Here is a 13,194-nt window from a genome sequence, read left to right as displayed (position 1 = left end):
TAAGAGGGAGTAGGACAGCTAGGGAAAAGGGAACAAAATGGTGGACAGCATGGTTTGGCGACCCCCATGAAATGGTTGTTCGACCCCAAATGGGGTCCCGACCCACAGGTTGAGAACCACTGATTTAGAGGTAATACTGATCCAACTGTTATCACCTCTCTCCCTACAAGCAGGGACTCTTGCCATTTTTAAATAGTACCTGGTAACCTATGGCCCATTAAGATAATAACTCACTGATTCTGTCTCTTTGTCTCCTTTTTAGAAAATAGACAACCTGCTGCCCGCCTGGTACTATAACTTCCGAGTTACCATGGTGACGTGGGGAGAACCTGAGCTTAGCTGTTGTGATACTTCCACCATTGGTTTCATAACAGGTAAAGAGGAATCATTGATAAACTTCTGTTTTTTGATGTCCTTCTTCTAAATCTTCATGTCCATTGAAAGACCCAGGAGGGCCTTTATTAGAGCTTTGGATTTGAGAGAAACATGGTGGTTTGGAGAGTGCAGGAGTGCTTATGTTGCTGCAGCTCTTTAAATCAAATGAGCTTTTTCACAGAATTGCAAGACGGGTGGAAGGAAGCCTCATGATCTTTGGAAGAGATATAGCTGCTTTAAGGAGTTGCAAAGAGCTACAAGGGGAGTGTCCCACATACTCAAAGCAGGGGTCTTCAACCTTGGCAACTTTAAGACTTGTGGACTTCAACTCCCAGAATTCCTCAGCCAGCTTTGCTGAAGTCCACAAGTCTTAAAGTTGCCAAGGTTGAGGACCCCTGCTCCAGAGCACTTTTTCCTTTCCACAATTGTAGTTCTTAGGTCACAGTCTTTTCCTCCTTGTGAAGAGTTAACATACAGGTAGTCCTCGATTTACAATCATTCTTTTAGTGACCGTTCAAAGTTACAACAGCACTAAAAAGTGACTTATGACCATTTTTCATGCTTACGACTATTGTAGCATCTCCGTGGTCACATGATCAAAGTTTGGATGCTTGGCGACTGGTTCATATTTATAACCGAGGTCAACAGGTTACAATGGGAAATGGAATTGCCTTGCTAAGTGATGTGGATAGATGACATTGTGGTTTATGACTGCATTGGATAGCAATAGAAATTCCAGTCCCGATTGACAGTTATAACTCAAGGAGTATCTGTAGTTAATTTGTCCCCTTGGGTTTCCCCCACAGTGAAGAGCAATTAATGTGTGTGTTCATCTTACAAATTTTTCCCTGCTTGTCATGCATGCACTTAAACGGTGGAGTATACATCACAATTGCACAATATCCATTTCTCATTCCGATGCCATCTTTGGATTCAATAAATGCCTCTGTTTATTCCTGTTTCATACATTCACGGCATCAGTAAGGATTTTTTTTTTGAAGAAGGCTTTGGACTGAGGCAAATTAATTTTAGCATCATTTTCCAAAGGAAAAAAGCTGAAGCTGCCGTGTTTGAATCTGAGCTTTCATCTGTGCTTCTTTGAAAGGTACTTTAAATCGTATCTTTCGGATAAGCAGTTAAAGATGGAAAAGCAGTTAGTTTGATAGTTACGGTTTTGCGTGAAGACCAGCAAGAGCTCAGCCACAAAAATTCACAGAGCAATTTCTATTTTACAGAACAGCCTACTTCAAAGGGTTTTTTTGGGGAGGGAAATATTGGAGAACTTAGTCACCTGTGTATATTATACTAGAGGAGGAGAAGGAAGCAGGCAGCAAATTCAGAGCTTGCTTGGTCTTATTCTCATACTAAACCATGCCCAGGTTCACTCAGTGTGGCTGCCCTTAGATCTCTGGAAACAGCTACTGTATGTCATCTTGATGTTAGAAGTTATGCTAAAGCTCTATTTTTGATTTTTTAAAAGCTGAATACAACTCTTACTTGGGCATTAATTTACACACTATTTTCATTGCATGTCATTGTCTGCAAGCAATATCTGTACACCTAGGTACATGTGTATCTTCAAGAGGATAAAACAAACATATGGACTCCAAAATCAGTGTGTAACAGTATATTTTATAGGAGTAGAACAATTTATGATCAGCTTTTCTGGTGAAAGTCTATCCATAATTTGCATGTTTATTGGAAGGAAGGTAAGGAATATGGGTATATTTTAATGGTGAAATACAAGATAAAACCCAGCATCAACAGAAAAAAAGTGATTATACAAAAACAAAAGAAAACCTACATATGTTAGAAAGATTTAAATAAACTCTCATATAATAAATGTAGATGATGATATTAAAACAATTCAGTTTTGATGTTTATCATTAAATCTAGACCATATAGCAACATATTGCTTCATCTCATTTTTAGAATATAAAGACTATTCAATAGTAGACTCAAAGCCTCATAGAATCTATTCCTTAAAGTCAGGAGAGTGAGTTTCTCCCCAGTTACGTAAAATTATCCACCACTTTATCATGCCTCAGGCTTGATAGAGCAAAGTTTTTTAATGAGATGATGAATTCCATGCTTCAGGAGTAATATTCAACATCACATTAAGATCCCAACTGCAACATTTCTTCCCAAAGATTTATTGACATATGAAGTTATTTGAAATGAAATAACTGTATCTGGACAAAACAGACCAAGTCAGTTAAAGAACATTCAAATACCTTATGCCAACCCAAGATTTAGTCTGTTCAATGTAGTTCTGAATTCTTCAGATTCTACTGTTCATCCCAATATGTAATTATTTTTCTGACAGTGGAGTTGATGCACCTTGAGTTTGATAGGTGAGCATGTAAAACATGCTCAGAATTAATGAATCTGGAATGCTAGTACTGTATATTTCAATTTTTTTCACTCCGTTCATATCTCCAATCTAAGTGAGTGTATGGGAGATACAATTCTTCAATTGTATATATCTAGTCTTTTGTTAGGATAAATATCCTATTAAACATAGCTTTGTTATTTTTTTTTAAAGAAAGCAATCTGACAAAGTTAAAGAAACATATAATAGGAAGCTATGGTTACGATTCTTTAGCTGGTGCTCTTTCAAAAAAAATATAGTAGACTGTTTCCATTTTCCTTGGCAGATGATTGAAATGTGTATGAACTGGTTTAAAAACAGAGGACTCTGCAATCTGATAAAATATACATAACTGCTTCTTCAAAAGCTTAACCAAATAGAAAAATCTTAGGATTTCAGTCTAAAAAGTTATACGCTAGTCAATTCCAAATATTTGCATAGCTATCAGATTATGGAACAATTTTGCTTTCCATCACTTTGAATAATAAGAACCAACTGATTCAACTACTGTAGATTTTAATGTAGCCTTGGGAAGAACTCAATGTTAGTTCAGGGCTTCAGAAAATGTTGGACACAGTCATCTTTAGGATAGTGGATAACCAAAGATTTCTTCTATCAATAGGGGGTTGGATTAGATCAGGGATGTCAGGCAGGGGAATTGTGGGACTTGAAGTCCACCAGTCTTTAAATTGTCAAGGTTGGACACTCCTGGATTAGATGAAGATGCCCAATCTGTGACCCCAAGATTGCATATATCATTCTTCAGTACTTTCAGATGCTTGCCAAATATCCATGTGAAGAAGGAGAAGAGTATTAAGTATGTGAAGATACTTAAATTAAAATTAAATCCATTACCTTCAGTTAATTCAAATTTAATCAAATACAAGTGTGTATTATATTAAAACAAATATTAGTTTAGGTACTGTCCCCACATACTTTTTGGCATGTTGCCCTCCAAGATCTCATTCAAGTACAAAATGAAGCTCTTGGCCTAAAAAAATGTTGTAACTATTGGAACAGATAATCTTTGAGGTCCCTTTGGTGACTTGTTTGGCAGACTACTCCAAGTCTGATGTGTGAAGAAGGAGAGGGGAGTCCCTGCAGATTTTACTCTGCTAGTCGTTGCCGACTATAGGGGGCAGTGCTCATCTCCGTTTCAAGGCCTTTGAGCCAGCGCTGTCCTAAGACACGCAGTCATGTGACCAGCATGACATCATGGAGTGCTGTTGCCTTCCCATCAAAGTGGTAGTATTTATTTGCATTTGTGTGCTTTCAAACTGCTAGGTTGGTGGGAGCTGAGGTGAGAACGCAAGCTCACCCAATCGCATGGTGCTCAGGTCTTGAACCTGGGCTGCCAACTTTCCAGCTGACAAGCCCAGTGTCTTAACCACTGAGACACCGCACCACCTGGCGAAGTGAAGTAAAGAAGAGGTCCTCAAAAAAAGAATGTGTTCCTACATAAATAGTGTACATTGGGGGGGGAGATGAATAAGATGATTGTGTTGACAATGATGATAACTGTGGTGTGTATGTTTCTTTGTTTGTTTCCTGGTAGCTCCTGTGTCCCCTAAAATCACTTCAGTTGAATATTTCAACAGCCTTCTCTATGTCAGCTGGATCTACGGTGATGACAACACGGACCTTTCCCATTCTAGAATGTTGCACTGGATGGTTATTGCCGAAGGAAAGAAAAAGATAAAAAAGAGTGTAAGACATGTTCCTATTGGATATTGCTCCCAGATCAACAACTGTCAGGCCACAGGAAGTAAAACATTGACATGGGGAGTATTACAATTGACAAATAATTCCTTTTCAGTTTCTCCTTCAGAAATATTTTACAAGCATGTATTCTAATTGCCCTTATTTCTTAGATGTTGTTGTTATTAGTTGCGTTCATGTCCGACCCATGGCGACCCCATGGACAATGTTCCTCCAGGTCTTCCTGTCCTCTACCATCTTCTGGAGTCCATTTAAGCTCACGCCTACTGCTTCAGTAACTCCATCCAGCCACCTCATTCTCTGTTGTCCCCTTCTTCTATTGCCATCAATCTTTCCCAGCATTAGGCTCTTCTCCAGTGAGTCCTTCCTTCTCATTAGGGTTTCTTAGATAGGCCACCTTATAAAAACAAGAAGATATAGAAAAGAATAGACATAGCTAAAGGAGGTAAAGCAAGAACTGGCAATCACAGTTTACAGAGCACATTTAATCTGCCAACTCTTATTTTATGTCTTTCCAACTCTAGTTGGCCATTGTGGAAACAGAAGTACAGGTAGTCCTCAACTTAACAATCATTCATTTAGTGATTGTTTGAAGTTACAACAGCATTGAAAAAAAGTGACTTATGACCATTTTTCACACTTATGGCTGCTGCAGCATCCCCATAGTCACAAATTCAGATGCTTGGCAACTGACTCATATTTGTGACGGTTCCAGTGTACCGGGGTCATGTGATCATCTTTTGTGACCTGACAGGCAAAGTCAATGGAGAAGCCAGAGTCAACAACCGTGTTACCAACTTAACAACTGCAGAGTCAATAACCGTGTTACCAACTTAACAACTGTGGCAAGAGAGGTCGCAAAATGGACATAATTCACTTAACAAAAGTCTCACTTCACAACAGAAATTTTGGGCTGAATTGTGGTCATAAATTGAGGACTACCTCTATGGAATACTTGGGTTTGAGGTCTGATCAAGCATAGGTTTTCTTAATTCTTCAAGTGCACAGAGATGGACGTGGTCTCCCATAGGTTTCTAGTCTAATCCTCTATTTACGGATGCATTAATTCCCCAATCCTTAGTGCGAGCTATACTCCAAAAGTTTGAGGAAATCATGATAAATCTTAAAATGTATCTACTTAATCAATTTATATGGACACTCCCTCATTGTGCGGCATTAATGATTTAAGTACAATTAAAATAAGATTGAAATTAATTTAGTGCAATTAATACAATTACTCCCTAAGCATTTAATAATCTTCCTCTTCTGTTGCATTAAAAATTATAATTCAGTAGCAGCTTTGGAAAGGATGGAGACTATGTCCAAAGCACTTTACGGCTGCATTCTACCCTGGAGACTCAGGGGAGATTTATCCCTGCCCTAAGCCATTCCCAGCTCATTTGGCTTGATTTGCAATATTAGCCTTCTTGACAGCTGGCAAATTCTCCTTCTCTGAAGAGTGATTCCAGATCCTCTAAAGAGGCCGAGACAAAAGTCCAATTAGTCCACTAATCCCTGGTCATGGTTCAAAGGAGATCTTCCCTGCCAGGAGTGTTTAATTCTTTCTCTTTTTCAGGTGACCCGGAATGTTATGACTACAATGCTCAGCCTTCCTGCAGGGGACATCTATAACCTCTCCGTAACTGCTTGCACTGAGCGGGGCAGCAACAGATCTGCACTTCAGCTTGTGAAAGTCGGTAAGGCTTTAGCTGAGCCATCCTTCAGTCTGGGGCTATATCTGTGGTTTTGTTCTGTTTTAAAGGCAAGGATGCCACAGAATGAAAATGGTCCTCTGAACTCAAGGGATGCATTTTGGTTAGAGGAAAAACTGACCTTGACTGATGAGATGATACAGTTGAATGCCTAACAGATTGTGTGTTTCTCTTTAGCCATACGTATGTGCAAATTTGAGTGTACACAAATTATTGAATTTGTTCTATATACTTTATAATAACAGTAGAGGGAATAAGAATTTTCATTTGATATTAAAATGGCCAGGGCAACACTGGATCATATGCCAGTTTATTGGCTTGCATTCTATGATACAGGTAGTCCTCAGTTTCCAACCGTTTCCTTAAAGATGGTTTGAATTAACAATTGCCTTGGAAAGAGTGTTTTATGCCTGGAAGCACTCCCAGTCATTGCAAAACATTACACACACATATACCCCACTGGTTCATACTTATGACCAGTTGTAGTGTTCTGTGGTCGTGTGATCATGATTTGCGACTTTTTTGGGTTAGTTTCTGGAAAAAAAAACACCTTTGAAGAAAGTGGACTTATGACCATGGTGACTCAACTTATGAATGTGGTAAAAATGATTGTAAAATTGGTTCTGGCCACATGGTGACTCAACATATGACCTTGACTTACGACCAAAATTCTGGTGGTAAATCGAGGACTACTGTAAATGGAGGGAAGAAAATTAGTACAAGAAAAACATTTGCCCCACCACAGACAGGAATTGAATATTTCCAACCCATGCCCATCTAGTCTTGTCTTGAATACAGTCAATAAAGGGGGTGACTATCTCCTTTGGTCATTTATTCCAACATCAAACTACCACTCAGAAGTATTATTTTTTTAAAAAAAACATACACCTAGAATTTCTTTATGAGCAAATGAGTTTAAATGTATTTACTCCCTGGTAAACCTGTTCGAATCGCATCTTAAAAGAAGGATGAGAAAAAAGAATATGAATAAACTAGTGAGAATCAATTTAGCTTTAGGCAACAGTGAAAAATAAGGAAGACATCACTACGTTTTCTATGTTTAAAAAAGGAAAGATGTTTTTATGCAAATAGAAGAATGATGCATAATCAGTTAGAATTCAGGAAATTGTGGAGTGACTGAAATAAACAAAAGAGGCAGATTTGAAGGCAGAGTTTGTAAAAAGTGTGTGATTATCCCTTGTAATATTTATGAATTTTGTATTTTGCAGATTCATATACTTGTGAATAATAAATATGTACTTGAATTTAGTTCTATCCATAGTCACCATCTTTGGTCAATTTTGTGCCATTTTGTAGTAGCACAGAATTACAGAATACAGTTTGAATATGTATTAATTACTCTTTATTTAGAATAAAACACAGAGACAGAGCAGAAAGCTGGATGACTTTGAACCGGTCACTCTCTCTCAGCCCAACTCATTTCACTGGGTTATTGTTGCAGGGAAAATAGGAGGAACAAGAAGGGACAGGACAGGACAGGACACGACAGAACAGAACAGAACAGAATAACCAAGTTGGAAGGGGCTGCTCAGGCAGGAAACCCTATACCATTTCAGACAAATGGTTGTCCAATCTCTTGTTAAAAACTTCCAGTATTGGAGCAATAGATATATTTGCTGTCTTGAGTTGTTTATGAAGATAATAAAGACGGGACATAAATTAAATAAATTAGTAAATAAATAATACAATACAAGGGGTGGCCAAGAAACAATATTCACCACTTTTGTTAGCTTTTTTTAGTATACTTTTCATTATTTTTGGCTATTTCTCTGGTCATTTTCAATGGCTGTAAATCCTAAACTTTCATTCCAACAAGCTCGTTCTCTTAAGTTTCATTACTCATGGTTAAATAGTGAAGCATAACTTCTGAAAATGATGAGATCTATCGGTATATTTATAAGAATATAATTAATGACATGAACTAAGTAGCAGAGACAGACATTATAAATGAGGAAACAGCTGTGTTTTGCTGATGTGGCACTAATGACGGAAATGGAAGGGGTTACAAGTCTATTAAAATACAGCAAATTCACATGTTGTAGCTTTAATAGTAAATGGGAATAAACATAACTCACCAGCAAGGATTCTCATGTTATAAGGACAACGCATGTGTAAATCAGAAATAAACAGACAGGAAACATTTGAAAAATCAGAAGAACCAGACTGAAAGCTCCAGAGCAGAAATTTCACAGCCAAAGAAAACAGATTTTTTTTTTTAAGTGGTAAAATGAAACATCTGCTGACTAAAGAAGCAAATTTACCTTTGGAAAAGAAGCAAAAAGGAAAGAAACCCTATGTGTTTTTAAAAATTGTTCTGGATAAACTGAAGTAAAATGGAAATATATTTGTTAATATTAAAAATGTCTTCATAAGTTTTCTCTTTTTTCTGTCCTTCCAAAAATTGTCAGGAAGAGAATTGCCTATTGAAGGCAGGGATTACTTTTGGCTGGGACCATATTTTATTTGTATTCATTCATCTTGGCCAGGGGGTCTTCAAACTTGGCCCTTTTGTGACTTGTGGACTTCAACTTCCAGAATTCCTCAGTTTGAAGACCCCTGATCTTGGCCATCATTCATCTTGACAGTGATGATGAGACATCATCGCAGGACTTTACACACATTTGATAGTGATCCAGTGATGGAGGAGTTGCTGTTTTGATGCTTTATTATTTTTTTTTTTTAAAAAAAAAAGCATACTCCAGCAACACTCAGCAGCAGTAAGATCTTGAGAAATACAGTTGTTTAAAAATATAGTAAGTAAATATAGCACATAATAAATACATGAGCTTGCAGCATTGTGAGATGGGGAGGTATTTTAAGCCCTCAACAAGATCTATTCAACCCACATGTTGCCCATTCCTGTGTTAAAAAAATAAGGATTTTCTCAAGAGCTTTATATTATTACCTACCATGATTTTCCTGTCCTCCATACCTTTGAAATTTGGAATGGGGAGAGCCATTATTTTTCTCCTTAAGAATGGCCTTGTAAACAACATTATGCACTAATGTTGCAAGATTCCCATGACATATTTTCTCAGCAATCAGGGGAAAAAAACCACCTTTTCTTTTTAAAAGGACAGTCATATCTCTGCCTGAAGTGAGAGCAAAACTCCCTTAGGTCAGGGGTCTTCAAACTTGTCCCTTTTATGACTTGTGAACTTCAACTCCCAGAATTCCTCAGCCAGGCACGCAATTGAATTGAAGTCCACAAGTCATAAAAGAGGCAACTTTGAAGACCCCTGTCTTAGGTTATGAAATGGTTGGGAAGCCATCACTGAACCCCCACAAAGCCTCATTCAGTCTTTGGGGGGATGTTTTGACTTCTGATGTAATGACAAATGCTGAACTGATTATATGGATCCAACATTAACTGGAAAGAGTAGAGAGAACTCATACAGTCATTGGTGACTGGGCACATACAGGTAGTCCTTGACTTAGGACAGGGATGGCAAACCTTTTAGAGACCGAGTGCCCAAAAACTGGGCTTGCCCCCGCTCCACCCTCTGCCCCGTCCCCACTCCGCCTGCCCGCAACGCTACTCACTGCTTCCAGGGCCCGCCGCAGATTGCCCAGGCAGCCAAGAGCACCATGGCAGCCACGCCCTCTGCCCATACCCTGCAGCATCAACTGCATGTGACGGGACATGAGGGCAGAGTCTTGTCCCCGCTGCCTGGCTGCCATGTCCTTGGCTGCGCTGCTCCATGTGGGCCACGCTCGGGGAGGCAAAGCTGGGGCAACAGCACGTGTGCCCACAGAGAGGGCTCCTAGTGCCACTTCTGGCACCCGTGCCATAGGTTTGCTACCACTGACTTAGGACAACAATTGAGCCCAAAATTTCTGTTGCTAATCAAGATAGTTGTTAAGTGAACTTTGCCCCATTTTATAACCTTTCTTGCCATAGTTGTTCCTTAAATCACTGCAGTTGCTAAGTTAGGAACATGGTTGTTAAGTGAAGCTGGCTTCCCCACTGACTTTGATTGTCAGAAGGTCGCAAAAGGGAATCACATGAACCAGGGACAATGCAACCATCATAAATATGAGTCAGTTGCCAAATGTCTGAATGTTGATCACAGGTGACCATGGGGATGCTGCAACAGTCATAAATGTGAACAACAGTCATAAGTCACTTTTGCCAGTGTCCTTGTAACTTCAAACAGTCAATAAATGAACTGTTGTAAATCAAGGACTCCCTGTACGAAGACCTGACTGAGCAACCTACTACTTACAGTCTGCATGTAATTCTCAGAACCCTGGGAATTTGCCACCAAATTTTAGTTTCAATCATATGGTTGCAGATGTTTTCTACTTTTTGATATACTCTCCCCCCCTCATGGATGACCCTGTTCAGGGCTGATTGCCCACCTTGTTATAAGATAAATTAGTTACAAATGATTGGCACGTTACACTTTCTCTTTGATGAATTGTCAGAATTCCCATACAAATGCAAAGATAGATCAAAGATGAGAAAACAAGTGATCTTCAGTTAGCAGGACAAAACCTAGAGGGAAATGAGCTTTCATATTTGAATGCGCTTTGTTTTGACTTGAGTTACTTTGTTGTTGTTTTTTTTAAATGAACTTTAAATTTTTAACATCCAAGATTTATAGTCATTTGAGAAGCAAACCAGACGAATCATTAATTGTGAGGTTATTCAACACTCCAGGTTTAATCATTGCTGTTTATGGGGCAAAAACATTTTCAGCAAGAAAGTTTGTGCAAACACATACATACTCATCCTACAGTTAAGAGTTCATTGAAAAAGGAAGTGAAGTATGTGTTGAAAAGAGAAGAAGAGAGAATGCTGCAACAGACTGCCTTCCCGCTTTGTAGTTCCATTTTATTGCCAAGAAACTTAGAGAAGACCGAAAACTTATCCGTAGGTCTGTAGAGACCGGGATCTTGGATCACCTGTGACTTTTCATTTCTTTATGTTGGATCCCAATGACCTACAAGGCGCAGTTAAAGCGACTCTTATCTCGTTTCTAGACCCAGCTCCTCCAAGATCACTCTTTGCGGTGAATAAAACCCAGACCTCTGTGACTCTCTTATGGGTAGAAGAAGGAATAGCTGATTTCTTTGAGGTTTTTTGCCAGCAGATTGGCTCAGATCATGAGACAAAGATTCAGGTATGTGTTTTTATCCTTTATCAATTTTGGATTGTTCCTGAGATATTTAAGCTGTGTGGCTCTGATTTGAATTCTAGCCTCTTTTTGCAAGAATCGGTGCAAGATAAACTTTTAAGTGAAAAGACACAGCTTGAGCCAGTGGTGTTGCTGGCTTTGTTGATTTATAGATTTAATTTAAAAGAAACGTACTACTCCTGAGCCATTTCTAGTTGTTACTTAGCATATACGGAGACAGCAACTAACTCTGGCATAATGACATAAGCCCTATCCTTTCCTACATGTGTCTTGTTGCATGACTGTTGTAAAGGAATGGAGCTTCTGCTGGATACCACCACATATAGGATAGGAATGGAGCTATGCCAGCTAGCCACCATTCCAGTCTTCAAAACATTGAGGCTTCCATTCAACCAAGAACTAGATAGTTAGATTCAAGTGGGCTCCTTTCCCACATTCGGTTGAATCCTGGAGAGCAATTCCTGAGAGTAAATTATTCAGATATCTTCCCCATTGCAGTATACAAGACCATCGCAAATGTTGAATTTCAAGACTTCAGAAGGGTTGAAAGAACTCTGTCTGAAGCTGTTGTCTTCCTTTAGCTGCTGTCTAAAAGGCTTTAAATTCCCAGTTCTATTTCATAATTGCCCTTGTTAGTACTTTTGTAGTTAACATTTTCACTATCTTAGTATTTCTTGCAACATTCTTAACATCCGAGTGTTCTCAGCAGAACACTCTTTTGTTCTGAACAGAACAAACATTGCTTTTGTTCCCCTGAAGTTGTATTTGGGGTAGGTTTTTTTTTTAATTGACCTCTTATTCTATTTCAGAGATTTTAATTAATGTCACACTAAATCTCCAGCTTGGAAATCTAAAAATATCTATTTGATTGGAATCAAAGACCACTAATACCAATATCTTACTATCCACAGTGGATGGCCAGAATAAATTTATACCAAGGATGGAACCCTTGAAATCAGAGGGCTTTCAAGTCTTTGCTGACTCAAACAGTTTCCTCTAGATTGGTGGTCCCCAAGCTTTCCAACTTGGCAGCCCAGCATGGGAGGGGATGGTTCTATGCAAGTGGTAGGTGTGTGTGTGTGTTCAGTTCCATTTGTGCAAGTAGAAAACATACATGCCCGCCACTTGCACAAATGGAGCTTTGCGTGTCAGTGCAAGTGCCCACCCCTCATGAAGCCTGGTTCCAAACAGGTTGTTATGATTCCGTGCCAGCCTGTGCTCCCAACAGCTGAGTCAGAGGAATCTGAGGAGGAGGTGGAGGAGGCATTTGAAGGGCCATCAGAGTCAGAGGGAGGCTCTGAGGTACAGGACTCACAGTTGGATGCAGAGCCTGGGCCCTCCAGTCATGTTTCTGATGAAGCTCAGCTGGGTGAGGAGCATGAATCAGACTTGGAAGAATCACAACAGATGGACTTGCTAATTGATGCACGCAGGCGGCGTCAATTAGCCAGAGTAAGGCAACAGAGGTCAATGAAGCACCTCCAGAGTAAGAAGAAACGGCAAGGGGAGGCACCGCCTTAGGACTGCCAATTAAAGGGAGGAGGTGTGGGTGGTGCTGGTTGCTGAAGGCAACCATTTGAAAACTGCATCTTGGAATCTTGGTTTGTGACTTCTCTTGTAACTTCGTGTCTGCTTTTCATCGTGTTCTTTTGGACTGGAGTTTGCTGTATTTGACAGGTTTGTCAACAGAATTAAAAGGGGGTTTTGTTTTTGTTTGCAAGTCTCCAGCCTATTGTAGTAGCAGGGGTTTTGTCCTTGTGAAGTTAACAAGGACGACAATAGGCTGGAATAGAACACAGGTTGTGGCCCACTAGTGGGTCGTGGCCTGGGAGTTGGGGCCCCCTGCTCTAAATAT

The 13,194-nt window shown here is 39.5% G+C and overlaps 1 protein-coding gene across 2 annotated transcripts in view; it reads left to right on the top strand.

Moving 5' to 3' along the window:
* Nucleotides 1-13,194, top strand: part of PTPRO (protein tyrosine phosphatase receptor type O) — an 81,697-nt gene that overhangs the window by 31,651 nt on the left and 36,852 nt on the right. For both annotated transcript variants that reach the window (XM_039347606.1, XM_039347605.1), the window contains exons 10-13: nucleotides 263-374; nucleotides 4,302-4,453; nucleotides 6,042-6,162; nucleotides 11,185-11,324. In XM_039347606.1, the coding sequence (XP_039203540.1) occupies nucleotides 263-374; nucleotides 4,302-4,453; nucleotides 6,042-6,162; nucleotides 11,185-11,324 (525 nt within the window). The remainder of the gene's footprint in view (nucleotides 1-262; nucleotides 375-4,301; nucleotides 4,454-6,041; nucleotides 6,163-11,184; nucleotides 11,325-13,194) is intronic.

The sequence above is a fragment of the Crotalus tigris genome, unplaced genomic scaffold, assembly GCF_016545835.1.
Source record: "Crotalus tigris isolate CLP2741 ecotype Arizona unplaced genomic scaffold, ASM1654583v1 scf7180000018092.420879, whole genome shotgun sequence".
In the NCBI taxonomy this organism is placed as follows: Eukaryota; Metazoa; Chordata; class Lepidosauria; order Squamata; family Viperidae; genus Crotalus; species Crotalus tigris.
This window is presented reverse-complemented; position numbering and strand designations above follow the sequence as displayed.